Source organism: Artibeus jamaicensis, unplaced genomic scaffold (assembly GCF_021234435.1).
Source record: "Artibeus jamaicensis isolate MK-2021 breed Jamaican fruit bat unplaced genomic scaffold, CSHL_Jam_final contig_444, whole genome shotgun sequence".
Taxonomy (NCBI): Eukaryota; Metazoa; Chordata; class Mammalia; order Chiroptera; family Phyllostomidae; genus Artibeus; species Artibeus jamaicensis.
In genome coordinates, this window is record NW_026521831.1 from 11,474,133 (window position 1) to 11,499,241 (window position 25,109).

The 25,109-nt window shown below is 48.5% G+C and overlaps 1 protein-coding gene across 1 annotated transcript in view; it reads left to right on the top strand.

The window, feature by feature from the left end:
* The window catches only part of KCNK10 (potassium two pore domain channel subfamily K member 10), a 109,666-nt gene that overhangs the window by 39,975 nt on the left and 44,582 nt on the right, over positions 1 to 25,109 (top strand). The window contains exon 2 of the mRNA XM_037130296.2: positions 11,595 to 11,929. Within this exon, the coding sequence (XP_036986191.2) occupies positions 11,595 to 11,929 (335 nt within the window). The remainder of the gene's footprint in view (positions 1 to 11,594; positions 11,930 to 25,109) is intronic.

Genomic DNA, 25,109 nt, shown 5'->3' on the forward strand with positions numbered 1-25,109 from the left:
TTTAACTATCTATGAAAATGTTTTTTTCTCTCGTGCTTCCCCGCCCAAGATTTGCTACGTATAAGGATCTTGCACCCACAGTTGGCATTTGTTTACGTGGCAAGCTGAATGCAATATTAACATTTTACACCAAGCAATTGAGCCCTACTCTGTGCCAGTATCCAACACCTAATTTGGGTTTGACTAAATTAGATTTTCAAAGAATGTCCGATGGTTCTTATAGCTGGGCAGTTCCTTCACAGGGAATATCCTTGTGGTGCCAGCGTAACTGTGACTAACCCACACATACTGAGTCTGCCTGGGTAACAGTTTTGGGTGTGGGGGGTGAGTACAGAAGAGGGATTTAGCTCTTGAGAACGAGTGACTGTAAACCCTCGCTTTCTGGCCTGTTTCTCCGGGAGCAGCTCAAGGGCCAGCATAGCAGCTTGGCAGATGTCCTTGTGATCCTACAAGGATTGGTGTGCTCCCTGAGATTTGGGGAGCATTCTCTAGATCTTTGAGTGCTGGGTCTTTTCTGAAGGTACCTCCACTCCATTTCATCCAACGCTGAGTTCCTGGACAGCAGGGTTCTGTTCCGTCACCTTTGCGCCCCCTGGCACCTGAAGCACTTGACCAGCACTGGTCCAATCCATTCTGAGAACATTACTTGAGCTTTTACTGTAGGCCGTACACTGGGATTGGGGCAAAGGGACCACATTCAAGGGGATTCCAGAGGAATTTACCTTCCAGCAGGAGGACTTAGTGAGAAAGGACTGCAGGCATTCTGGAGGTCCGGTGAAGCATCTGTTTTAGGTAGAGGATCCAGCTTAGAGTCAGCAGCTCTCTGGCCTGGGAAATTCTTCTGAGGCTGGTTCACCCTACGATTTCCCCGGCAGCTAGCCTTCGTCACACACCATTTCATCCCCCAGACCTAGAGGTGGCCAGAAATACACCCAGCTGGTTTATTGAAACTTCCCACTCCTCCTTTTGAAGTTCACTTCCCCAGTTTTTTCAGTAAGTCTGTTGACTCCTCGAAGACTTCACTAAGTCCAGCTATTGATAATGCTTCAAAAACACTTCTTAGTGTCCAGAGAAATGGGCTTGTACATTTTCTGCATCATTCTCTCCCCAGACTCCTGAGGAATAATGTGGGTCATCCTTCCCCTTTTTAGTTTATCTCTGTGCTCACCCACACTTGCTGCCCGTCTCCGAGAGCTGTGTTTGCAGCAAATCACGGAGAAGTTGCTGATGTCAGCAGCCCAGGCGCTGCAGTGGAGAAGCTGTTTTGGAGGGAATCATCCAGAGGGTGATGCTGAAAGGCAAAGCTATTTTGCAGGGTATTTTGTAGAAACTGTTTTCTTCCTTGGACGGATCTCATTCATTTTCGTGACTTAGTAGGCACGGGGGGGGGGGGGGGGGAAGAACCGTCTAAAAGAAATTCCCCTATCTAAGTTTTTTTGTAGGAGGTTTTAGTGGCTATGAGAGGAACAGAAGCACCGAGCGATGATGCTGGCCGAGGCTGCTTGCCGGGCAGAGTGTGCTGGGGCGTAGAGACGCCACCTGGGAGAAGGGCAAAGGGAGGGAACACATCATTCTGCATCCATGGTTTGTTCCGAAAACAGTATAGATATTTGCCAGAGCCTGTTTTACGTGCACACAGAGCTTTCTGTGTAAACACTTCCTGCAGAAAATTCTTTTGTAAAGTGAATGCGTTGCAGAGGGATCTCCTTATACGAGTTCAGGCTAGGTTATGGTGAGATCCACCTCGACATCTTCACGACATTTATCCTGACTGCGGACTCTGAGCAGGGAGACAGGGCAGGCTTGCTCTGTGGCATCCAGGACAGATGAGGAAGAAACTGTGGGTTTAGAGCAGCAGCCATCCCCGACTCTGTTCGGTTGCTCCAGTAGATGCTGCAGCGTGGAGGGGGAGTCTGAGCAGAAGGAAAGAATAACGTAGATTCCGGGGAGGGACAAAGGAAAGGGGGTTGAATCTATTAGCTGAAGAGTGCAGCGTTGAGCATGGAATCAAAGCTGGGTGGGTGGGGAAGGGAGGAAGGGAACCTAGGGAGGGCACAATAGAGGGCGAGAGAGTACGACACAATGTGATGTGGGACTGAGTGAGGGTGAGAGCTGGAAGGAGAGGTTGGTCAGGTCAGAAGTGGGGTGTTTCAGAGGCAGGGCCGTTTCTTGTGACGATGTGGCCCCCAGGGAGGGATGCCATTGGAGTGGATGCTGTTGGTGTTCTCAGCCTGTGCAGATCGTGTTCCTGGACCGGTGCTCCTGTCCTCCGAGTCTGTGCGCTTCCCCCTTGCAGTGCCTGCTGACAGCCACTGTCAGAGGTCTTCTTTTGTTCTGCTAGCACCTGTTTGCAGGCTGGTCCTGGGCGTTTATATTCCCCAGGGGTTGTCTGAAGCCAGTGAGGGACTGGGTAAAAGAATGAAAGTCTAGTCCCTGTGCCTCGAGGTGGGATGAACTCGAAGACATAAGTTACGCTGCAGAGCTCCCCAAGAGCTCGGGTGGAGATGGGGCTTCATCTGGAATTTACACCCTTGCTTGGTTTCCTGCCCTCCCCATCCCTGCTTCCCCATTCCCTTATGGCCTTCCCCTGGAAGCACTTCCTAAATAAATCCCTTGCAAACCAATGTTCATTTCAGCATCTACTCGAGGGATCAGCTTAGGAGCGTGATCTAAGCCAGTGGTTGAAGTGGGAATGGAGATGACGATAATGGTGGTGAAACCGAGGCAATGGGAGTGCAGGATTTGGATGGATTGTCTGTGGGACCCTGAAGTCGCCCAGGAGGGCAGCAGGACCTGGATGGAAAGCTTCGGGGACTCCAGGAGAGAAGCCGGGGCTACCAACAGCCTTGAGGAAAAGGAGGAAGTGGAAGAGCCAGAGGGCTTGGGTCTCAAACAAACTGGGGCTTTGACCCTGAGAGTAAACTTACTGGATTTCCAGGACAGCGTGGCCCTGATGTTGTGGGTGAGGGAGACTGAAGCACCTCTGTCCAAATGCCACGCTCAGCAGACAGGATCCTTAGGGCAAGTCCAGGGGTCAGGGCACAAAGAGGAGGAAGGCTCCTTGATGAGGCTGGGGATGCAGGGGTGGCCTTTGGTTCTGAAGCGAGGGGTCCTGAGGTGTTTTGGGGAAGGTTGGGATGGGAGCGGTAGGGAAGGTAGGATCAGGGCGGGGGGAAGTGGAGAGCAGGGACGGGTCAGGGCTACACAGAGAGACATCAAAGCTACATGGGGTCTTCCGTCCAGTGACTGCACCTGCCTTGCACTTCCCAATAGAATCAGTGCCTTTGGTTTCCTGGTGGCTGGCGGCTCAGCAGGCTGGACACAGTGCAGGAGGTGGTGCAGTTCCTGGCACGTCGTTGGCATCACTGGCTGAGTGGGTGGATGACTGACACATTAAATTTCTAAATGCTGCCTCCTTTTCTGTTATTGTAAAACATCAGCGCACTCATCACTTTGATGTACTTTAGGCTGTGATAAATATGAACTTTTTAAAAAATATGGAACTTACTGAAGTACCTTGAGCTACTTCTGCCACAATCACTGGGCGAGATGCAATGCACAGATTTCCTAAGGTTCGGGAATTAGGCCACAGCATGGGGTATGGACTTGGTCATGGGATCTGTCTCCCTAATGAGTTAACACACTTTTTTTAAGTTTTGCTTTCTACCGTGGACCTTTTAGGTTAGATCAGTACCACTACGTATGTGTTGGTGACTGCTGATATGGATGGAAGTTTGTTCAGGTGGAGGAAAGCACTCGGGGGTGAGGAGTGGCTGGAGGAATAAGCCTGGCCCTCAGCACATGGCCCGCTGCAGGCCATGCAAGGAACCATGGGAATGATGGAGGGGTTTTAAGCGGGAGCGAATCTGGAACTGTAGAAGGATCGCCTGCCCCGGCCTGGATGTGGGGTGTGCTCTGCATGGAGCCCAGTGAGGAGAGGTGACTGCTGTGACAAGCCACTGGGAAAGAATTTAACACACTTGGCTCCAGGGTAAAGGGTATAATTTTGGAAATCACAGCTGCTTATGTTACTTTTAATCCCAAAGGGAAGAAAAAAATGTCTTTCCTTTTAAAAGTGCTCTGGTTAATTTAAGTTGTGGAGGAAAAAACTTGGGACAGGGACAAAATGTGTTATCGATGAAGCATTTTGGGACAAGGCAAGAGAACCCCAGCTGTGGCTGTGCACCTTGAGGCCTTGACCATGGAGTCAAGACAAATGAGTCTAAGGTCTGTTGAGAGAACCACGAGGTAGGCAGCCCCGGATCCCCAAAGAGGAGCAGTCCATTGGGAAACGCCAGGGCTGTTCTGACTGCCTCAGCACACGTAAGAACTAACTTGGGTCCCGGGCCCTTTGTGCTGGGGTGGGTGAGGACAGTAAGCACTGTTTCATTGCAGCAATAATACCATCCCACATGGTATTGGGAGTAATCTACAATGTCTAGAAATTCTGGAACAGGGATCTTTCGGAGAGAGTTTCCTGGCAGTCGGGGAGAGAAAATGATCTAAACTATTAATGAGAAGCAACCTAATGTTATACAGCAGGGATCAGTTCAGCAGACACAGGCTGGGCCCTCTCGCAGGCCAGGCCTTGTGAATGATGCTGCGAACAGAGAGGGGGAATGAGAGCTGCCATCTCTGATGCCCAGGAAGCCACAGCCTGGCTCTCCCGTGGGCATGTCCCCCCTCTGCTGTCCTGTGAATGTTGCTCCCTCCAGCACCATCTTTTACTTTCATCTCGCTCTACATCGCCCTCTGGGCTAATTCAGCCAGCCCCATGGTTTCAATACCACTTCTGTTCTCATCACCCTCAAATCTAGGTTCCAGCTAGTTCCCACACTGCCCCACCCCCTTGCCCACTGGCCATCCCCAAGTTCTAGTCCCTTATGCCTATTGTCTACTGGGTATCTGTCTACACTGGATGTGCTATGGGAGCTGCAGACCTAAGTCTCCTGCCCTTTCTCTCTTGGAGGACATCATGCTTTTCCAAGCCAGAGGCCTGGTGTCATCCTGGACCGTGATAGAGGGTAAGAAGGTACCGCTCCCATTCCACCCATCGCTGGGACATGTTGGTTTTATAGCCCTTGTGTCTGAGCCTTCTCCTTTATCTCTTCTGCTTCTAGACGGGGATGGAGGCCCCAGTCTTCAGAGACTCCTTCTCCAGGCCCTGTGTGCCGGTGAAGGACCCTCACTTCATGCCACGCCCCTGGTTTATAACTACAGCAAAAGCTTTGGGGGAGATCAGGAAGTCATGGGTTCTTTGAACTCCAAATGAACCAGCAACCTTTTTACACTCCCCAGCATAGAAGTACACTGTGGTGGAGGGGAGGGCAAGGTTTCAGCTTTTGGGGTCCTCAGATCCAAATTATGCTGTTTGGTCCCAGGCAGAGGAACCCCAGGAAAGCAGACTAGGGGGCAATTCTGCCTGCTTGGCACCACCAAGGTGACTCACCAGGGGTGATTCATGTCATTCAATAGATTTTTTAAACCTAACAAATATTTTGTATCCATGAGTAAAACAGAACCTTCTAGTCATTGTGTTGAGGATGAGACAGTGCAGAGTGTTTGGAACACAGTGAAGCGAATTACTTCTCTGTCTCTTTCCCAATCCTCCCCAGCTACTGACGGAGCCATGAAGAGCTCGGCTCGGACTATTGACTTTTTGAGAATTTAACACCTTGACTTAAGATGTCAGTCTGTGTAACAAAGAACACACACACACACACACACACACACACACACACAGACAATAGGACCAGGGCTGCTCATATCTACCCAGCTCAATGAACTCTGCAGTTAAATTGTCTTTTGGGGAGGTGTGTGAACTTGGTATTGTAAATCCCAGCTCAAGGCAGATTTATGTATAGATGCATGAATGAATTTAGGACTGGAGCAAATTGTAACTAGGAGGCTTCCAGGTGTAAGCACTATGCTAAGATCCATATTAAGACACAGAGAAATCATAGAAGAAGGGCATTTGACCCTACGGGGTGGGGGGATGGGCAGTCAAGGAGGACTTCTTGGAGGTGGTGACGTATGAAGTGAGGCCAGATAAAGAGTAGGGAGAAGAAAGGAATCTGGGAAGCAAGACCCTCTCCTCCAGGCTCAGCATGCAAGGACCTGGTGCTGCCGGGTTTGGCTGCTGGGGCGAAGGTTGCATGTGAGGGTGTGGCAGCGGGAGAGGCTGGGGACATAGGCAGGCACTGGGTTCTGGAAGAGAGTCTTGGTGCCCGCCACGGGACCAGCACTTATTCCAAATGTCTGAGTTGCCTGCTGAGGAGCTTATGGATGCGATCAGATTTACACCTCAGAGATTGCCACTGGGCTGCCTTGTGGAGGATGAATTTAAAGGAGGCCGTCTCAGTGACCCAGGTGAGCAACCAAGGCCTGTACTAAGAACAGCGAGGACAGATGTGAGTCAAGGTGGCAGTATGTTCTTAGCTCCCTCTTCCCCCCGTTCAGCCACGTTTCTTCTTATCGTGGCTGTCTGTCTCTAAAACTTCCCAGAAATTTCACGACGCCTTGGTCTTTCTCCTCTGGAAACAAAGCAGCTGTCCCATGGAAATGGGAAAACAAGGTTTGGAAGCGGGGGGGCGGGCGCACACGTTCTTTCTGATCCTCTCAGAGGCAGATCGTGGCTGAAAGCAGCTGCTGTGACAACCCAGGCAGGTGGGACTAGAGTTGCCTGCTCTTTCTGTTGCCTTTTCTCTTCCTGACACCCACCCTCACCCCTGGCCTATGATCAGGGCAGCCTCTGGGGATTCCGGGCACAGCTGTACCTTGAGGTTCTTTGGAAGCTCTGAGCTTTGGTACACATGGCTCTGGAAGAATTCCAGGCCCGGGAGGGAGTCGGAGGGGAGGGCAGGTGTGCTCTGCCACTCGCCAGTGCGTTGTACTCCCAACTGCACTTTGCCTGGGTCAATAGGCAGAGTCATGTTGCTGTGTGACCCTGGCACCTCTGAAGTGGCCACTTTCTGGGTTACCAAGAGACCCTGAATCCTATGGGTGCTATTTGTTTCAGGTGGTGTGTGACAAGTGGAGGCACTTGGGGTTAAGTGTCTGAAGATGGGCCCAGGGACCCCCTCCCTGCTTATCAGCTTGTGACAGGCTGGTCAGCGTCACCATTTGGGGCCTTGGTTTCTCTCCCGTCAAGGGGAGGTAGGTAATGACCACCATCCTTTTGTGAAGATAAACGAAGTTCATGCATGGTAAGACCTTTGCCATCTCTTCCACTAACTCTGAAGGCAGGGATGTGTTTCACTCACTCGTATATTCCCAGGGCCAAGCATGGCGCCTGGTAAATGTGTTTGTTGACTGAATACATAAATGGATGATACAGTGAAGTGCATAGGACATGGGAAATCCTGAATAATGTGAAATTATCAGGAACTTGTTCAACCAAGGAAAAGCAGGTGTCCACATGTGCCCTCATAAACACCCACGTTGAGGGTCAAAGATGGAATGGGCTAATGTTTGGGAGGGAATGCTTATTGCCTTTCAACCTTCCCTGTCGCATCAGCTGGAGTCACATAGCAGAGCAGGCTGTCACTCACACGACCCATCCCTTATGGTTTCGTTATATGGCAAAAACCTTTGTCACCTCCAGGAAACTAAAGTCAATCTGATAGACTGGAAAGCACTTTCATGCCTGTCTGAGACTAATGCCTTTCTGAGTTTTGGATCCAAGGGCCTTTTCCACCTGGAATTTCTTTGTCTCCTGTTTTTCTGTTCCCATGCTCTAGAGGTGAACTGACTTTGAAATCAGATTCCTCTCTTTTCCATCCTGGCCCCGCCACTCTCTGCCCACTTGGCCTTGATTTCATCATGGAGCCTCTCTGGGTCTCAGTGTCTTTCTCTGTGAAGTAGGGATGTGTGGTTGCCGTGAGCCGGGGGGCACCTTGCAGGCTTCCAACCAGAGGGAGTGTCATGGACCAAGAGCCGGAGCTGCTGCTGTGGGATCCACTGTGGGCTTGTCCCGCGGGCGTACTTCCTGTGGGCTGCTCCCAACCAATGACTGGGTGCAGCAGGGACCCTAAGGCAGAGTCTTCCTGGGAAATCCAGGACTCCTCAGATGGCTGACTTTGGCTCAAGAACTCCTTGATGGCCATGTTGAACCTTCCTTAGGCTGCAGGTGGTCTAGGACAGCAGTCCCCAGCCTTTTTGGCACCAGGGACCAGCTTTGCGGTAGACAATTTTTCCACAGACTAGGGGTGGGGGGGATGGTTTGGGGACAATTCAATTGCATTCCATTCAATCTCACCTCCTGCTGTGCAGACTGGTTCCCAACAGGCCCGGACTGGTACTGGTCCATGGCCTAGAGGTTAGGGGTCCCTGGTCTAGGAAGCTTGTGTCCATCCTTCCCTCCCTCTCTCCTTTACTTGGGGCCACACTCACAGTGAGTCTGCTGGCTGTTTCCCCTGTTGAAATCCATGCAAAAAATCCACTCTTGGTGTCTTCTTCTGGAAGGACCTGGACTCACACAGGGTGGGGATGCCTTGTGGTGAGAACCGAATGCAGTGATGTAAGCAAAGTGTTTATTAGGTTGATGGGCACAAAGTAAGTGCCCAGTAAGTAGTGGGACATCCTGTTACCTTTACCACCACCACAGTCACCATCACCTGGCCATTTGGCTTTTATTGCCAGCGTTAGGCACAGAGAGCTCCAGGGGCATCCTGGGTCACAGGCAACTTTGTGCTGGAGTGAGAGCACATGTGGTTTCCAAGGAGAAGAAATGGGTTGATCAAAACACCCTTTACAAACGTATCCCGTGAAAGCAAAAGGCACAAACCAAATTCTTCTCCAGCCAATGAAATGTGCAGCCATCTGATTTGCAAAAGGCAACCAACTCCATTTTTAGTCCAATACACAAAAGGTTTGTAGTATTCTGAGGTTCCTGCCAGTAGTCTTGATATCTACAGATATACTCCAGTTAGTAACTGGGGCAGCTCATTTGCTGCCCCTGAGAAAACTGGCGGGGGGGAGGTGGTGTAAAAAGTTGGCCATTATTCATATTTTGCAGATAAGAAAAGAGAGATACTAAGTGGCCATTTCAAAGCCACCCCAGATGCTCATAGGTTTGGGATTAAAACTGTGGTTTTTGCTCCTGATGCTTTGGAAACTCAGGGATTGGTAGATTCTGTTCAAACACTGTTCCCAAGAATGGTCTCTTAGCAAACTGGCACCGGGAAGTGGCTGGAAAAGACTTTCCTCAAGCCCAATTCTGCCTGGCCTTGGGTTCTAGATTCCATGGCTGGAATCAGCCATGATGCAGGGGTTGGTGATGGAGACCCAGCTGCAACTCACCTCCATACTCAGGGCCTTCACTTATCACCCTGTGAGGCTTCATCCTAAGGGTTGTTACCTGACGCTGTGGATTGTCACTGCCCCCACCCCCAAGCTGGGAGGGACTGTGACGTGTCCCCACCACCACAGGTCCTTGTCCCTGTTTGGTACTAAATAAATGCTTGTTGTGGCGGATGGTGGTGATTCTGTTGGAGCTCTGTTTATACTGTGAAGGAATTATCAGCAATAACAACAACGGAAAACAAATATTTGCTTTATGCTAGGCATTGTGCCAAGGTATTCAAATCCAGTGATTAAAAGACGAGCTTTCTGATTCCAAGGAGTTTATAGGCTTGTGGGGAGACAGACGTGCCAAGTCCGCCTGGGGAGTCCAGGACAACTTCACGGGGGAGGCAGCTTCGAGCTGAGACTGAGCAGGATGGGTGGGCAGGCGTTGCCCAGGCAGATGAGCGTGGGGAGGGGGCTGCTGGCCGAGAGTGTGACGGTGTGGCCGTGGGAACAGTGCTCTGCTGTGCTGGAGGGCCAGCTGTTCGGTCTTGCTGGAATGTCAGGTTGTTTGGCACTTGACACTACTCATCCATAGCGCACGTATGGTTTGCACATGCCAACATTTCTTCCTTCCTTCCATTCTTCATTCACCTCATCAGCCATCATGGATCGGCCTCCCACGGCGTGCCAGGCACTGCGCAGAGCACTGGGGTGCAAAGGCGATGGGGAGACACAGTGCCTGCCCTCCTGGAGCTCTGAGTCGAATGGCAGGTAGACAGGCTCTATCAACTACACAGTGTGGTGCGGCTCATCCTCTCAGTGTCAAGGGCAAGTAAGAATTTAGGGAAGCGTTAGCAAGAATGTAGTTCCCAGGTGGCTGATTCTAATTCTTAAATCTTTCAGTCACAGGTTCCAGAGAGTTTTAAGTTCATGTAGATTAGAAGGAAATGTAGCATTTAAAGATTTTATTTGCTAGAATAATATACAACAAAGGCAGATGCTCAGGTTGGTTTCAGAAGAGAAAAGCCTATTTTGAGGCTTGGGGAGGGAAGGCTGACGTACAAACCTGGGTTACCAGAGGTGGTCATCCGTCTGGCCAGACGTTGTCAGGGTCGCTGGTGTTTTGAACGGGGAGTGACATTCCTGCGCTTTTATTTACTTTGAGTTTCCTAAGACAGAGGTTGAGCAGTTCAGCTCTCAGGAGTGAGATGTTGTTTGCCCTGCTTAGGTAATTATGCTTGTCATCACCTAAAACCTTATTTACACAAAGCTTGGGCTGCACCATAGCAGAGGCTATATAATAAGTGGTTGTAAAATAAAGGGAGAGCAAAATCGAAATGACACGGCCGTTTTCGGAAATGCACGATACCCTTCTGTGTGCACCCCTCCCCTGCACGTCCTGCCGTCCCAGGAAAGACTCCGGCTTCGCACGTTTATTTCAAGGTAAAAAAAACTGCTCGCTCAGACCAGGGGCCCTTTGAGAATTCCGTGTGTTCCGAAAACGAGGGAAATGTCTTTTCCAATGGCTTCCTATTAGAGGAAAGTAGAAGGAAAATTTTACTACTAAGAGAGCAGGCATGATTATATCGGAGACATCACATTTTTTGTTGAGAGGTACCTTTAGGAGGCGTGTTCTTATTGTTCTTTTTTTCCCCAGGGGACCAAGTTAATTGGCATAAAACAGCGCTCCTTGCTTCCTTCTTTCACTGTGCCCAGCTTTCTCATGCTTTGCCTCGAGTCTTCAGATGCTTGACCCTCTTCACTGTGTCTCCCTCGTAGCAGGCTCACCTTCTCTCCTTCGTTTCGTGACCGCAGCCCTTGATATCAGGGACTTTTAAACTTGTTGCTCGTTCATCTCCTCTCTGCTTTTTGGTATCACTTAGCCCCCAGTACTTGGACAGAGTAGCTGGGTATGTCTTACTTATTTCCTCTCCGTGTGGAACAATACGTCTGTTTTTCAAATATAGTCATTTGTTGTGTATCTTATATATTATTTAAACGAGGAGGCTCAGGGAGAAAATGAATGATAACAGAGACCTGGCTTCCAATTGGGACCCTTGTAGAAGAATAATATAAGCATTTCAAAGTTAATCACTTTTTTTTAAAGTAGGACTCCTGGTGCCCATTTTTTTTCAGAACTCAAACAGGGAACTGCCCACACTCCCTCAATGCAGTCTTGGTGACCACTTTGAATGCTCAGAGGACAGCTGGCTTGAGGAAGGCGTGTGTGCTTCATCTCTGAGCAGCTCTGCCTTCTGTATTTATAAACAAACTCTCTTTTCCCCTCTCTCCCACCCCTTTCCCAGTGGCCGTTCCTGCAGCCGCGCCCCCAGTGTGCCAGCCCAAGGGCGCCGCTAACGGGCATTACCCGGCCCCACGCCTGTCCATCTCCTCCCGCGCCTCGGTGGTAGCCAGGATGGAAGGCGCCTCCCAAGGGGGCCTGCAAACCGTCATGAAGTGGAAAACTGTGGTCGCCATCTTTGTGGTTGTGGTGGTCTACCTTGTCACCGGTGGTCTGGTCTTCCGGGCATTGGAGCAGCCTTTTGAGAGCAGCCAGAAGAATACCATCGCCTTGGAAAAGGCAGAATTCCTGCGGGATCATGTCTGCGTGAGCCCACAGGAGCTGGAGACGCTGATCCAGGTGAGCTGTGAGTGAGTGGACCGGAGAACAACCTGTGGGGGCAGAGGACTGCATGGGTGTTGTCTTTCTGGTCCTGGAATTATCTGCCTTTGGTTATGGGGCTCCTGCTGGTCAGTGAGGACCTCTCTGGGGAGGTGACATTTGATATCAAAGAAGCCAGAGAGTGAGGCACATGATGACGTGGGGGCAGAACTGCCACATAAGCCATGGCCCTGATGTTGGAGCAGGCTGTGATCTGCATCGTCTACTTTTGGATGTGGTGGCAGAGGCAACAGCGGGAGAAAGGGCTGTGGATTTTCAAATTCAAGTCCACCTATGTATGCTGATTAACTTCCCAGTTCTGAAGTCTGCGTGAGACACGGGTGGGAGAGTACCCTAGGAGCCAAAGAAAGAAGGAATTTTATTTTGAAAATGAACAAATATAGATTAAAATTTTCTAATTGACATTTATTGGGAGGACATTAGTTAATAAAACTATATAGCTTTCAGATGTGCAAGTCTATAATACATCATCTGTGTATTGTATTGGAGTGTGTTTATCCCTCCAAGTCAAGTCTCTTTCCATCACCAGTCATATCCTCCCTTTATCTTCTCCTACCTCCAGCCACCCCCTGCCCTCTGCTCAACACCATGCTATTGTCTGTGTTCATGAGGGTTTTTTTTTTCTTGATCCCCTCACCTTCTTCGCCCAGCCCCACAACACCCCTCCCCTCTGACGGCTGTCGGTCTGCCCTCCATCTATGAGTCTGTTTCTATTCTGCTTGTTCATTTTGTTCATTAGATTCCACATACGGGTGAGATCATATTTTTGGCTGGCTTATTCCCCTTAGCATAATGGTCTCCAGGTCCATCCATGATGTTGCAAAGGGTAATATTGTCTTCTTATCTTACCATTGTGTAAATGTACCACAGCTTTTTTATCCACTCATCTACGGATGGGCACTTGGGCTGCTTCCAAATCTTGGCGATTGTAAATAATGCTGCAGCGAACACAGGGGTGCTTATATTCTAAGAGAGAAGGAATTTTAAACAAGCTGGGATGTGTTAACATGTCAAGGTCAATGAGGGTGGAGTAGAGAAATGGCCACAAGATGTGGGGTGAGGAGGCCGGGGGTGACTTGAGACATCCATTTTGGTGGATTTATGGGGATGAAATAATGATAGCAGTAATATATAATCAAGCTTGCTCTTTTTGAACATTCGCTATGTGTAACCTGGATATCAAGGAAAAATGATCCTTAAAAAAATGGAGGCAGAGAACTTGCGCTGCTACACAGAGAAGCAAGGCAGGGAGAACAGAGGGGGGAGGTGGCCTGGGCAGAGGTGAACAGGGCTGGGAAGGGCTGCGGGAGGGCAGAGTCCTCCAAGGTGGTGTGATGGGAGGGGAACAAACCGGAGGCTTGAGAAGTCTGTGGAGAGAGAACTGAGTCCTGGGAGGAGGAACAGAAATGGGAACCCAGCTGCAGGGCTTCCCCTGGGAGGTGCTGGGGGGGATGGCTTCCTCAGAGGCTGAAGTTTGATTTCCTGCCCACACACCCTCCTGAACCAGGAGGAGCTGTTTATGGTGGAAGGTGGTGGCACTTGCAGAAGCAAGGAAGAGTCTCGTCTTTCTGGAGGTTCTGAAATTTGGAAAGCAGAGGGATAGAAGAGATGGCTTCCTTGATTCCCTCTGGCTCTGGGATTATCTGCATTGAATTCTATCGGCCACTGCAATCTAGAATGCTGTAGGATTTGCAAGTCTGGGTTGGCTTATTATTTACCTATTTCAAGTGGCACGGATTGGGGAGCAGAATTCTGGGCTATTTGTGACCTGGCACCTTCATAGTATTGTATTCTTTTAAATTAGTTTTGATAATCTAACTTGACTCTTAAATAAATAAAAACACACATTTTTCCCCTCTGGGAATAAATATGATTTATACGTATTCCCTATAGTTTTTTAAAAATACAACTTTTAAAAAGTTTTTATTTATTTATTTTTAGAAGGAAGGGAGGGAGAAAGAGAGGGAGAGAAACATTGATTGATTGCTTAATGGATGCACCCCAGTTGGGGACCAAACCTGCAACCCCTGTGCTCTGACTGGGAATCAAACCAGCGACTTTCACTTTGCAGGGTGACACCCAACCCACTGAGCCACACTGTGCAGGACAAAAATAAAACTTTTAAATGCTAACATTCAAGGGCAATTTTCATATCACTCTTTCTTGGATGGTCTTAACTTTTATTTTCCTTCATGAGAAATGCTACCAAATGTAGTGATGACAGTATTGGACGAATTCTGTGCCAGATTTAAGGCCTGGAATGCCATCGAGAATGGAGGAAGTAATTGTAGAGTAGTTTTAACCAAGAATGCAATTCCACTTAGGCATGGTGTTGTGATATGTGGTAAGATCCTTTTTATTTAGTTACAATATATATAATAACCTAAAAGGTGGTTTGAATTGAGTCCATCCACTTATGTCTGAATTCTCCATTCTTAGACATGAGATCTCGAGGAGATGGCTTATGTCTCATCTTTGTGTCCATACGTAGCCTATGCATTGCTTTGCATTTAATTCCTACCCAATAGAGAAATGCTTTCTGAATGAGATATCAAACTAGATCTGTACCGTTGGTGATGCTGTGAGATATCTGAGGTTATTCATGCATTTGTTTATTATTTCAGTATTAAGTCTTTGGCTCTCTCCTTTAAGAAAGGGCTCAGAGGCCAGAATGAAGGACAGGATGGGAGACATCTGGTCTCAGGTTCTAATTCTGGTGCCACCATTGAAACCCATCCCAGGTTTTGAGCCGAGGGGTTTGTCTGTAAAATCAGGTGTGTATAGGTGTTTGTCCTTAAGATCGTTTTTATAATAATTTAAAAACTACCTTTTACTAGGCACCTGTTATGAGTTAGGCACCTTATATCCATCATGTCATTTAATCTTTCCAACAGCCCTCTAAGTTCATATTATAGTGCCCATTTCACAGATGAGCATTACAATACCAGATAAGCATTTTACAGGTGATGCTAAAAGAGGGTGAATAACTTTCCAATTGTCGACGTGGCAGAGCCTGGATTCAAAGTGAGGTCTGTCTGATTCTACCTTGCTTTGCCCAGTGAGTCTATAAGCCCTTAAGTAGGTCTTGCTGTATCATGAGCTCCAGTCTTTCTTAGACATGTGCTTTAGGTATAACTTGCTAGAATTTTAGCAGCGTCAAGAACCGTTGGAGTTCCTTGCTGTGTAACAGAAGCATTTCTTTGTTTCTTCCCTCTGTGTCTCAGTCCCCTGTGTCTGGGGTACCTTAGGATCTCTGTCTACTGTGGTTGAAGGACTTAGACTTGTGTTTGTAGGCTAAGTAGGTTTAAATGCTGAACCCGTGTCAGTCAAGAATCAAACATTATCATTTGCCCTTCTAGTTCACTGATCCCTTTGTAGGATGAAAATATCCACACTTACAGACCAGGCAGCGGTCCTCGTGTTATTCCTCTGAGCTCATAAGAAACACAGCATTTGGGAGGTTTTTCTGTGTGGTGTTTTCTAAGCTAGGAAATAGTATTATTGCATCTCTTAAAGGTCTGAAAGGAGTGACTCATATGTAGAAAATAGATTGATGATATTTATCTGATAATACCAGAATTTTGATCTGGACTGAGTGACCCCTCATAAAGCTAAGCTGGAGAGTGTGATTGTTATTAATAACAAAAACGGAGTATCCAGAACAGTGTAACTCCCATGAAATGCCCAGATAGCTTAGAAGAGCCATAGCTGGGGAGGCATTTTGCAATGAGTTAAACTACATCATGGGGTACCACGGGGCTCTGAAGGAGGCCTACAGGCCTTTGTCCCTGAATGGTGGAGAAAGATGGATTGCCCTAGTGCAGGAGACCATCTCATGCATTCATTTGTTCTTTTGGCCATTCATTCACGTATTTTTTAAACTGCTATTGAGCTCCTGTTGTAACAAGTGACATACCAGGTGTTGGGGATGGAAAAGAGAATAAGACACACCTTGAGCAAGTTACTCACCTCTCTGTGATCCAGTTTATTAATAAAATGCGCCTAAAATCCCCCACCCTTAGGGTGTTGAGAGGATTAAACTCTACCATTGATGCATAGAGCTTTGAACTGTGCTTGGTTCCCGTTCAAAAAATGATAGCTGGTGCTATTGCTGTTTATATTATTATTCAAGTCACTCAGACTGTCAAGCAGGGGTTCTTAATGGGAAGGGGGTTTGCCTCCACGGCCCATCTGACCATGGCATCTGCAGACATTTTTGGTCGTCCCAACTGGGCAGGTGCTACAGATGTCCAGTTGGCAGAGACCAGGGCTGCTGTCAAACATCCTACAATGCACAGCATCGTCCCTCATCACCAAGAACTATCCAGTCCAACATGTCAATAGGGTGAGACGTTCTGGAGAAAGAGACATGTAAATTAATAATTAGAATTCATTGCATGGAGCTATTCGAAGTATGTGGGAAAAAAGATGGAGTCCCAGTGAGGCAAATAGGGGAGATTTTGTGGCTATTTACCTCCTACGATGATAGTCTTTTGTACCCACTTACAGATGGAGAAACTGAGGCAGTGGAGGGTGAAGTTATATGCTGAAGTTCACCTGGTCTGTAAGTGGAGGATCCAGGATTCACTCTTGAGCAGTAGCTGAACTTGAAGCCCACACCCTTGAACAGAAATGTAGAAATGAGAGGGGATCACTCAGTAGGCCATGGTGAAGGACATCCCAAGGACACGTGGCCCTGGGAAGGATCAGCAAGTGGCCTGTGTGGCTTGAGCTGAGAGGTATGGGAAGTGGTAGTAGGGAGGCTGGGGAGGGGGGCGGGGCTGAATCTGGGAGACGCCCAGAAAGCCTTGCTGAGGAGTTTGGTCTTTATGCTTCGGCGAATGGGGAGTCACGGAAAGATTGAAGCAAGGTAATGACATGATGGAAGCCTTCTGTTGTAAAAGTAACTCCTCTCACCAGGGGGAAGGTGGGTGGGAAGGAGGAGGAGCTGGAGGAAGAAAGACCAGTTAGAAGGATACTGCAACCTCATAGACGAGGGGTGCTGGGAGGTAGAGACGGGGCTGCCTTTAAGAGAGTCTGACAAAGAAAACTTGAAAACGACCTATTCTCCCTTCCACAAAGATTTCGGAATGCTCGCTCCGTTCTCCACGTCCGAATCCCTGCAGGCAGACGTGATGCAGGCGGACGTGACGCAGGCAGCGTGGCCTGGCGATCAGAATCTGGACTCCGGACTCGGCCTTCCCATGATAAATCTCTTTGCTGTGTGTGGGTGTCGGGACTTGGGGAGCCGCCCTGGGCCTCAGTTTCCCTTCTGCAATACGGAGGTTGTAGCAGTAGTGTTAGCCTGTGTGGGTGCTCTGAGGGGTAAACAAAAAAAAAAAACAAAAAACCCTTGTTTTTTAACCATTGTGATTGCTGCTGTTTCTGCATTAGGGAAAGCAGAAAAAAATAGGAACCAGAAAGCCCCCAAAGGATGTGCATCCTGGGACTCGGCTAAGAGAAAATAGAAGAACACCTGAAGTGCCCTTCAGGGTTTCAAATGCTAACTATTCAAATAGACTCACTTTGCTTCTGCTGTTAAGTGTAAAGTCCTCTTCACAGAAATGGCTCCCCTGAGGGCTGGGTTGGGCTGCTTACTCTCTGCTGCTGTGTCTTTGTGGCTGGAGCCCAGGGAAGCCACAGAGCAGTTTTCTGTTCCCTTTCCAAGGCTTACCCCAGCCACCTAGGTCATCATTTTTATCGAGCTTTGGCGGAGACCCTCAGCCTCATCTATTTGGCAGACCCCGGGGCTGGCTCTGTGCATCTGTTCCTCCTGGTTGTTGTCTGTGTGGTCGGAGACACAGTTTCGGAGGACCTCGGGGACCCAGAAGGCTCAGGCAGCTTCCCAGCTAGCAGATCACCCAAACGGCGTGGTGACCGCTGATGCCAAGCTGTGACAGAGGGAGAGTGCCTGTGTTCCCTGTGCCTGGTTGCCACTTACCCGGCAGTGAGGCTTGTGGATCTTCTCGCTAGTGCCCAGAGGCAAGCCACGTAACCGGAGCTGGGCCTCAGCCGTTCAGCCCACGGAGGGCAGGGCACGTGAGATCCATCCATCTCCAAAATCTCACCCCTGAGATGTGTGAAGGCATCTGCAGATGACTCTAAGAGGGGAATCCCACAGAGCTGCTGTGATAGGAAAAAACAGCAGCAACCGTTTATTGGTTATTTACGGTCCCCTAGGCTCTGTTCTAAGCACTGTGGACCTTGAGCCCGTTTAACCCTTTCAACAAGCCTACGGGCAGGTTCTGTCATCATCATCCCGATTCATGAATGAGCAAATACATTCTCAGAAGATCGGCAGCTTACCCAAGTTAAGTAACAGTCAGTAAGGAGTTGAGCCGGAATTTGAGCCTCGGGGCAGGATGCCAGGGCCCGGGTGCCTAACCAGTGTGCTGTGCCGCTCTGTGTCCGTGGGGTTTGTGGGCAGAGGCCTGGGTGTAATGCTGTGAATCTGGGCACAGACCTTTGGTGTCAGCGCCGTGATCAGGGCTACTGTTCTGCAGATAAGGGAAGGGCCAGAGATCAGGAGCTGCCAAACTGTTTTCTCTAGAAGCAGGAAGTGTTGGTTAATTGCCATGACTCAAGGCTGTGGCGTTTTCCATTCTGTTCTTTCTGTCAAGTTCCAAATCACTTACTCACGCACACTCTCATTTGTTCATTATTAATTCCACAAATATATCAATTGCCTGCTGTGTGCCAGGGGCAACATTAAGTATTGGGGACATCATGTGAATAAAAAACAGACATAGGCCCTGCCCTCTTGGAACTTATAGCTAGAATGACCAAACATCCCAGTTTTTGTGATTCTGAAGTAATTAGTAGCATCTCTTTCTTTCTCAAAGCTGTCCTGGTTTGAAAGATAAATTTCACAGTCACCCTATGGATAGGAAGTGGTAGAAACAAACCTTATGCGTATAGCATGCAAATAAGGGTAAGTACCTCCAGGACAGACGCTGCAAATGAGAGGGAGGTGGAGTCGAGGGGCACTAAGAGAACATATGAGCAGAACTGACTTAGCCAGATGGGGGTTCTAGGGGAGGGAGCTGAGCGCGGGTCTGCACTGGGAGAAAGCTGGACTGTCTAAGCACTGAGAGAATGGAGCCAGGGGGGCCAGAGGTCAATGCGCACAGGGAACTGGGTAAGCGACTAGACTGGAGACAAGCAGGGGCCAAACCATGCCAGGCCTGGTGTTGGATTGTATCCTAAGAGCACTGTGAAGCTGTGGCTCAGTTTCGAGTGGCCGGGTGACATGATCTGATCAATTAGCACATTGGCCATTTGGGTCCCTCATATCATCCTCAAGGGTAGCAGTGGCAGTTGGGAGCTGGTTTGAAGCCATTGATTTATTGATTTATTCATTTAACAGCGAAACATTTATGGAGGGCCAACTGTGATGTTCTGCTAAAGGTTTTGATCTGGATTTTGGAAGTGGTTTATCCTCAGAGGAGCCAAGACTCAAGTCCAGGGGACACCTTCATGGTCCCTCGGTGGTCAGTGGGGCCCTGCTTGGCCCTGAAGCATCACACACTGTCATTGACCTCTCTACTGTCTGGACTCTGTTGGATAATCACTTTTCTCATCTGTCCCCTTCCCATGATTATGAGCTCTTGCAGGTTGAGTCTGTACGTTTCATCAACACCTCCCTCATGTCTGGCCCAGTGGCTGGCCCAAAGAAGATGCGTTAAGGTTTGAGGAGCAAATGAATAAGTGGGACCTTCTAAATCTGTTTTGGAGACCAAAAGCCCTTCATTTAAAACCTGCAAGAAACCAAGCAGAAGATGACTTTATTCCTGTGCAATATAAGACCTTTCCTTCCCTTAGAGTTGTCGAGAGGACCCCTTTCCAATCATTGTCCTGTCTTCCTTATGCAGGAGCAGATTCCCTTGGTGTCTCCAGCCCCCAGAGGTTCACATATTTAGGAATGTAAAGATTTTAAATGGGGGCACCTGAGACACCCATTTGTCAGCCTGTGGAAATCCTTGCCACGAGTAGGAGATCAGAACCAGATAAGCCTTTTCTTTCCCTGTCCTGGGCCACCCCTTCTTCCTAGCAGACCTTGTGCAGGAAGTTTAGGCCACAGCGCAGGCAGCAGGGGACCTCTGGGTAGTACAGGTTTGGACTGAAGGACCCAGCTCTGAGGAGTTGAAGTGACTCCCTGCAGCTATTGTCCTGAAGTCAGAGGCTCGCCCTTCCTCCAGTGAAGCCAACATGCTGAGGAAGGCCGTTCCGTGTGTGCAGGACGGGGCCCGCGGCCTCTGGCCTTTCTCTGCAGGCCTCCACTTCATTATTATTATTGTTGTTTTTATCCCTGGTGGTGTGGATTCCCTCACTGCTGAGTGAAGATGATCTAAAGCTTTGAAGCCAGCAATTAAAGAGCTAATGGAAATTGGCATGCCACTGGAAAAAAATGAATTCGCAAATGAGAATTCAGTGTTTCCAAAAAAAACTTCCATAAAAATAAAACAAAAACCCAGAAATGAAAGCTACTGCACCCACATTTATATACAAATGTGCACGGATTTGCTCCGTATTTAAAGTGAAGCAAGACTCTTTTAGCAAGATTTTGATGGTGTGTGGCTCGTACAATTATTTTCATTGCTTGTAATCAAATGTATTCATTTAGATAATTAATATTTACTGAATGTCTGTCATGACGTAGATGCTGTGTGAGGTTCTGGTGATCAGCAAAACATAACGTAGGTGCAAGAAGCCCACTCTCTGTCCTCCAGAAGCTTCCAGTCCAGTATTAATTGTGTCACTAGCTGATACCACCTGGGGTTGACTGGCCAGGCACTGCTCTAAATGCTTTCTATATTTTAAGTCATTTAATCTTCATAAGGATCCTTTGAAGAGGGGTAAGCAGCAAAGGAACAGAGACGCTAAATAACTTGCCGAAGCTTAAGTGAGAAGTTAAATTGGGGTCTGGGTATGGGCTCCAGCATCTGTCCTTTTTAACCACAGGGCTCCGTGTCTGGTTGGGGAGACCGACTTGGCCTGGGTAGTTAGTTAGGGCCCAGGGCGGCTGGTGTTAGAAGATAAGGAAACACTCAGGCTTCAGTACTCAGAGAGGAGCTTCTGACTCACCCTGTGGCAACCCCAAAAGGACCTTCATTCACCTGTGACAAGACCGCAAGGTATAATGCTGATTGGTTGTCTGTGCTCTAGAGCAGGGGCTTCACGCTCATGTTTACCAGGGGCCACATCAGCCTCGCGGTTGCCTTCAAAGGGCCAAAATAATTTTAGGGCTGTATAAATGTAACTACTCCTTAACTGTTAAGGAGTTGAAATTACATTCGGCCCTTGGAAGGCAACTGTGAGGCTGATGTGGCCCCCGGTGGAAATGAGTGTGACGCCCCTGCAGTTGAGGGACATGGTTTTTGGCCTTCATATCAGGTGTTGTGGCTGTGTCAGTACCGTATCTTTAAAAGCAGAGCCCACGAGCTGGGAGTCAGGTCTGTACCAGTTTACATGGAGAACGTATATTTTCCTTTGCTCTCGGTGGAAATGGGCAGAAGGGGTGAAAAGCTTGCTGATGCAGGTTGACTTTGCTGAGCGGATGAGGTTTTGATCTTTTGTTTTTGGAAAATGAGGACCCAAAGTACAAATTCCTAGTTCTCTTTATTGTCTTTTTATTCAGGTGGAGGAAGATGACATGACCGATGAGCTTTAGAAAAGTGTCTGCAGGCTGGGGAGACACATGTCTGTGGGAGAAGGCCAGAGATGACAGGGTGGACTTTTAACCGGAACCCACTCTGTCATTTGCTTGTTACTACAGCTGCGGGCAAGTTACTCCTGCATCCTTCCACTCATTTAGAAAGTGAGAATAATACTAGGATTTATTAGTACAGGATATATATATATATATATATATATATATATATATAGATAGATAGATAATTTTTTTTTGGTGAGGGATGAATAAGATAGACAGCACATTGCAAGTGTTTTGAACTAAGATTATTTTTATGAGAATTCTAGAACTTTCTTTGAAGTCCCTGGGATTGTCTCCACTCTGCGTCATGTCAAACTGTGTGAGTATCAAAGACAGGTAGTGACTGTAGGTGCTGATGTTCTCTAAGGGTGCCATAAAATGAAATACTAATTTGCGGTTAATAGCAAACACTCAAGACCAAGAAAGCTTTCAGGTAAATAGCTACAACCAAAACAAGGTAGCAGAAGAATCTTTTTCTTTTTTTTAAAGTCCTGGTTTTAATCATCTATTAAAGTTCAGACTCTCTCCAATGCATGGAATGACTATGAAAGGAATAGTGTTCTTTGATTTAGCTCATGCTGCAATGAATCAGAATTCTTGTAACTGCTTTTTTTAGCCCAGTAAAAATTTTTTTCCCCAGAAATTGAATAGACTCACCTTTGATAGGAATAATCGCGAGAGCAGAGAGAGCGGGGCATACATCACACATTCTCCTCAGGACCGGGGTGATTTTTCATCTCTCGGCGAATTTGTTATTGAGTCTGTAGAGGATGAGCCCAGACTGAGATGAAATGTGACAGTCTGAAAGTTTATTGATCGTATCAGAACATACATCTTCGATTCCTTAGCAGACATGATGCTTTCCTTGTGGTTTAAAAGTTCTCTTGTTTCATGCTTCCATCTAGTCAAAGAGAGAGGAAATTAACTCCACGTTGTTAGACACAATTCAGGAGGTAAAAGAGCCCCTGTGAATAAGGCTGGATCTCACGTGACAATGTTTTGGTACATTAGTCATGGGTGTAGACCTAGGTGCCGATGAACTGAGTTTTAGAACATTTCATCCCGCAAAAGAATTAACTAGCGGAAACAAGGAAAGCAAACTTGTCTGAGACCATCGGCTCTGGATGCCGGTCCAGTTCACCTTGGGTTTTGCCCTCTCTTACTCCCCAAACTGATTTTCCATTTATCCCGTCCTCTCTGTAGCTGGCCTTTACTTTAGGTTTATAACTAGGCTGTAAAGTTCTGATGAAAGCCTGCTGCAAGCCTGCTGCTGGGCTCCCCCAGGGCCCCGAGGAAAGGCTAATATTTGTACATAACTGCATACCAGGACGGCAGGAAATAAACACCATCATAATAGTCACCACGGCCCTGAATAGTCTCTTGGCCTTTTTATGGCCTGGCCTGGTTTTTGTGAGTGTGGTGTGGCCGTGGGATGGCTGCTACACTCAGGCCGCGGCCGGCTATCGGTCTGGGTGCCAGGTAAAGGCACGTGGGCATCGATCCTCTTTCCCTTCTCCCTCCACCTCTCACAGATACTCGAAGTCCTGGGGTGGGTGCCCGCCTACTCACTCCAGAGCCAGGAAGCTGGGCCAACACGGCCCAAGATGGGGAGAAAGAAGAACACAGGGTGGAGAGAGGCTGCCTACCGGGCATTTTCAGATGGCGCTCTTCCTGCTGATCATCGTCACCATGCTGATCACACCTGCAGATGTGACGGGGCACTAGGCACGCGCCTGTGGGGGAGGCATGCACTAGCGAGAGTCTGTCCTGTGGGGACAGTAGTGATACCCATCTCCAAGGGGCACCATGAGTGTGAACTGACTTAACCTGTGCACTAGTTAAGCCCTCAGAAAAGATTCCTGTAATATTATTAATATTATCGTATGTGAAATAGTAAAGCACATTGTCCAAAATAAAAAACACATGGAAAAAAAAATCCCTGCAAGGAAGGTCCTTCATTTTATAGGTGAGGAAATCGAGGCTTAGGGAAGTTGCGTGACTTGCACGGGCTGAGCATTTGCCGTTTCATCCGCAGAATTTCTCTGTTGCAGGAGAAACATGACTTGCTTACACACTCTACCCCTCGGCACTGACACAAAGGCTTCTTGGAATCAGCCATGGAAATGCCTTGCTGAGGGCAGGTCCAGGTTTCCTCTCTGATACCCTCTCACTCTGGTTGAAACGTTAGGATGTGGCCTTGCACGTGGACGTGAAATTGCCCCTCCCCCAGCGCCACCGCATTCACTTTTGCTGCAGTTAAATATTTATATGTAAAGCACTTCTGAAGCAGGAGAAATAAAAAGCAACTGTGGCAAACAGAGTAACACCATCTTGCCACTTCCTTCCCGAGGCCCTTCCGCCACCGCTGTGTGAGGAGGTGGAAGGGGGCTGCGGGGCTTTGACTCATTAGGGGCGTCTTCGAGTTGGCGTGCACGTGGTCTGCCAGTGGCCTTTGTCCGCCTGACGGGGTCTCCTGCTCTTCTCCTGTCCATTAATGGCTGAAAGTCTGCTCACTGTTAATACATATGTGAAGCCACTTTCACACCCACCCGTCATCCTGCCTCAACCCCTGGCTAACTTTCGACTCCATAAACCCCTTTGCTGGCTGGGATGAAGTATAGGGTCGACACGGGGCCACCTTTGTGACCTCTGAGGAGGAGTCCTTTCCTTTAGTCCCAGTGGTGTAGGCGATGAGTGAAGTGGCCGTGTGTCCCCGGTTGCACATGCCCTGTGGTCCCAGCGTGATTGTGAAGAGAGCCCCCTCCCACTCTTAGCAAGTGCGCTCGATGGGGCCGTCAATCAGATGCTCACTCTAGCTATCGACGTCCCCGCATATGGCACCCATTGGTGTTATTCTTTAGCCAATCTCAGACAAGCTGAGTGATTACTGAGCATCTTCCTTTTTGGTGCCACATAAGGAAACAGATTATCTCGCCGAGTACACAGATCATAGGAGAAAAGCCACAGACAGTTAGTGGTCCCCTGTGGGTCATCATTCATCTCGGTATAGTGTGAACACACATGATGGTATCGCAAGCCGTCCAGAGAGTGATTTACTCAGCCAGGCTTTGCCTTATGGGATTACAGCACTGGGGGGCAGTGGGAGGTGGGGGGCAGAGATCAACAGCCCCTTCTCCCTTCCTTCACTGTCAACCTCAGACACGCCTCACTTGTGAGAGGCTGTAGTTTCTCTTTATATCCTTCACGTGGTCCTAATGCGTGGGGTGGGGCGGGGCGGGGAGGATGCATGGGGACAGAGGGAGAGCTTTGTTTGATGTTTAAGCCAAGCAGCACGCAGCTCAGGTGTATCCTTTCACTGGCCCTGTGCTCAGACCTGCCTAATGGGCTGGCTCATCTTCACTTTTGCAGCCTAAATGGAGAGAGAGAGAGAGAGAGAAAATTTAAAAGCAAATGCATTTAATTTTT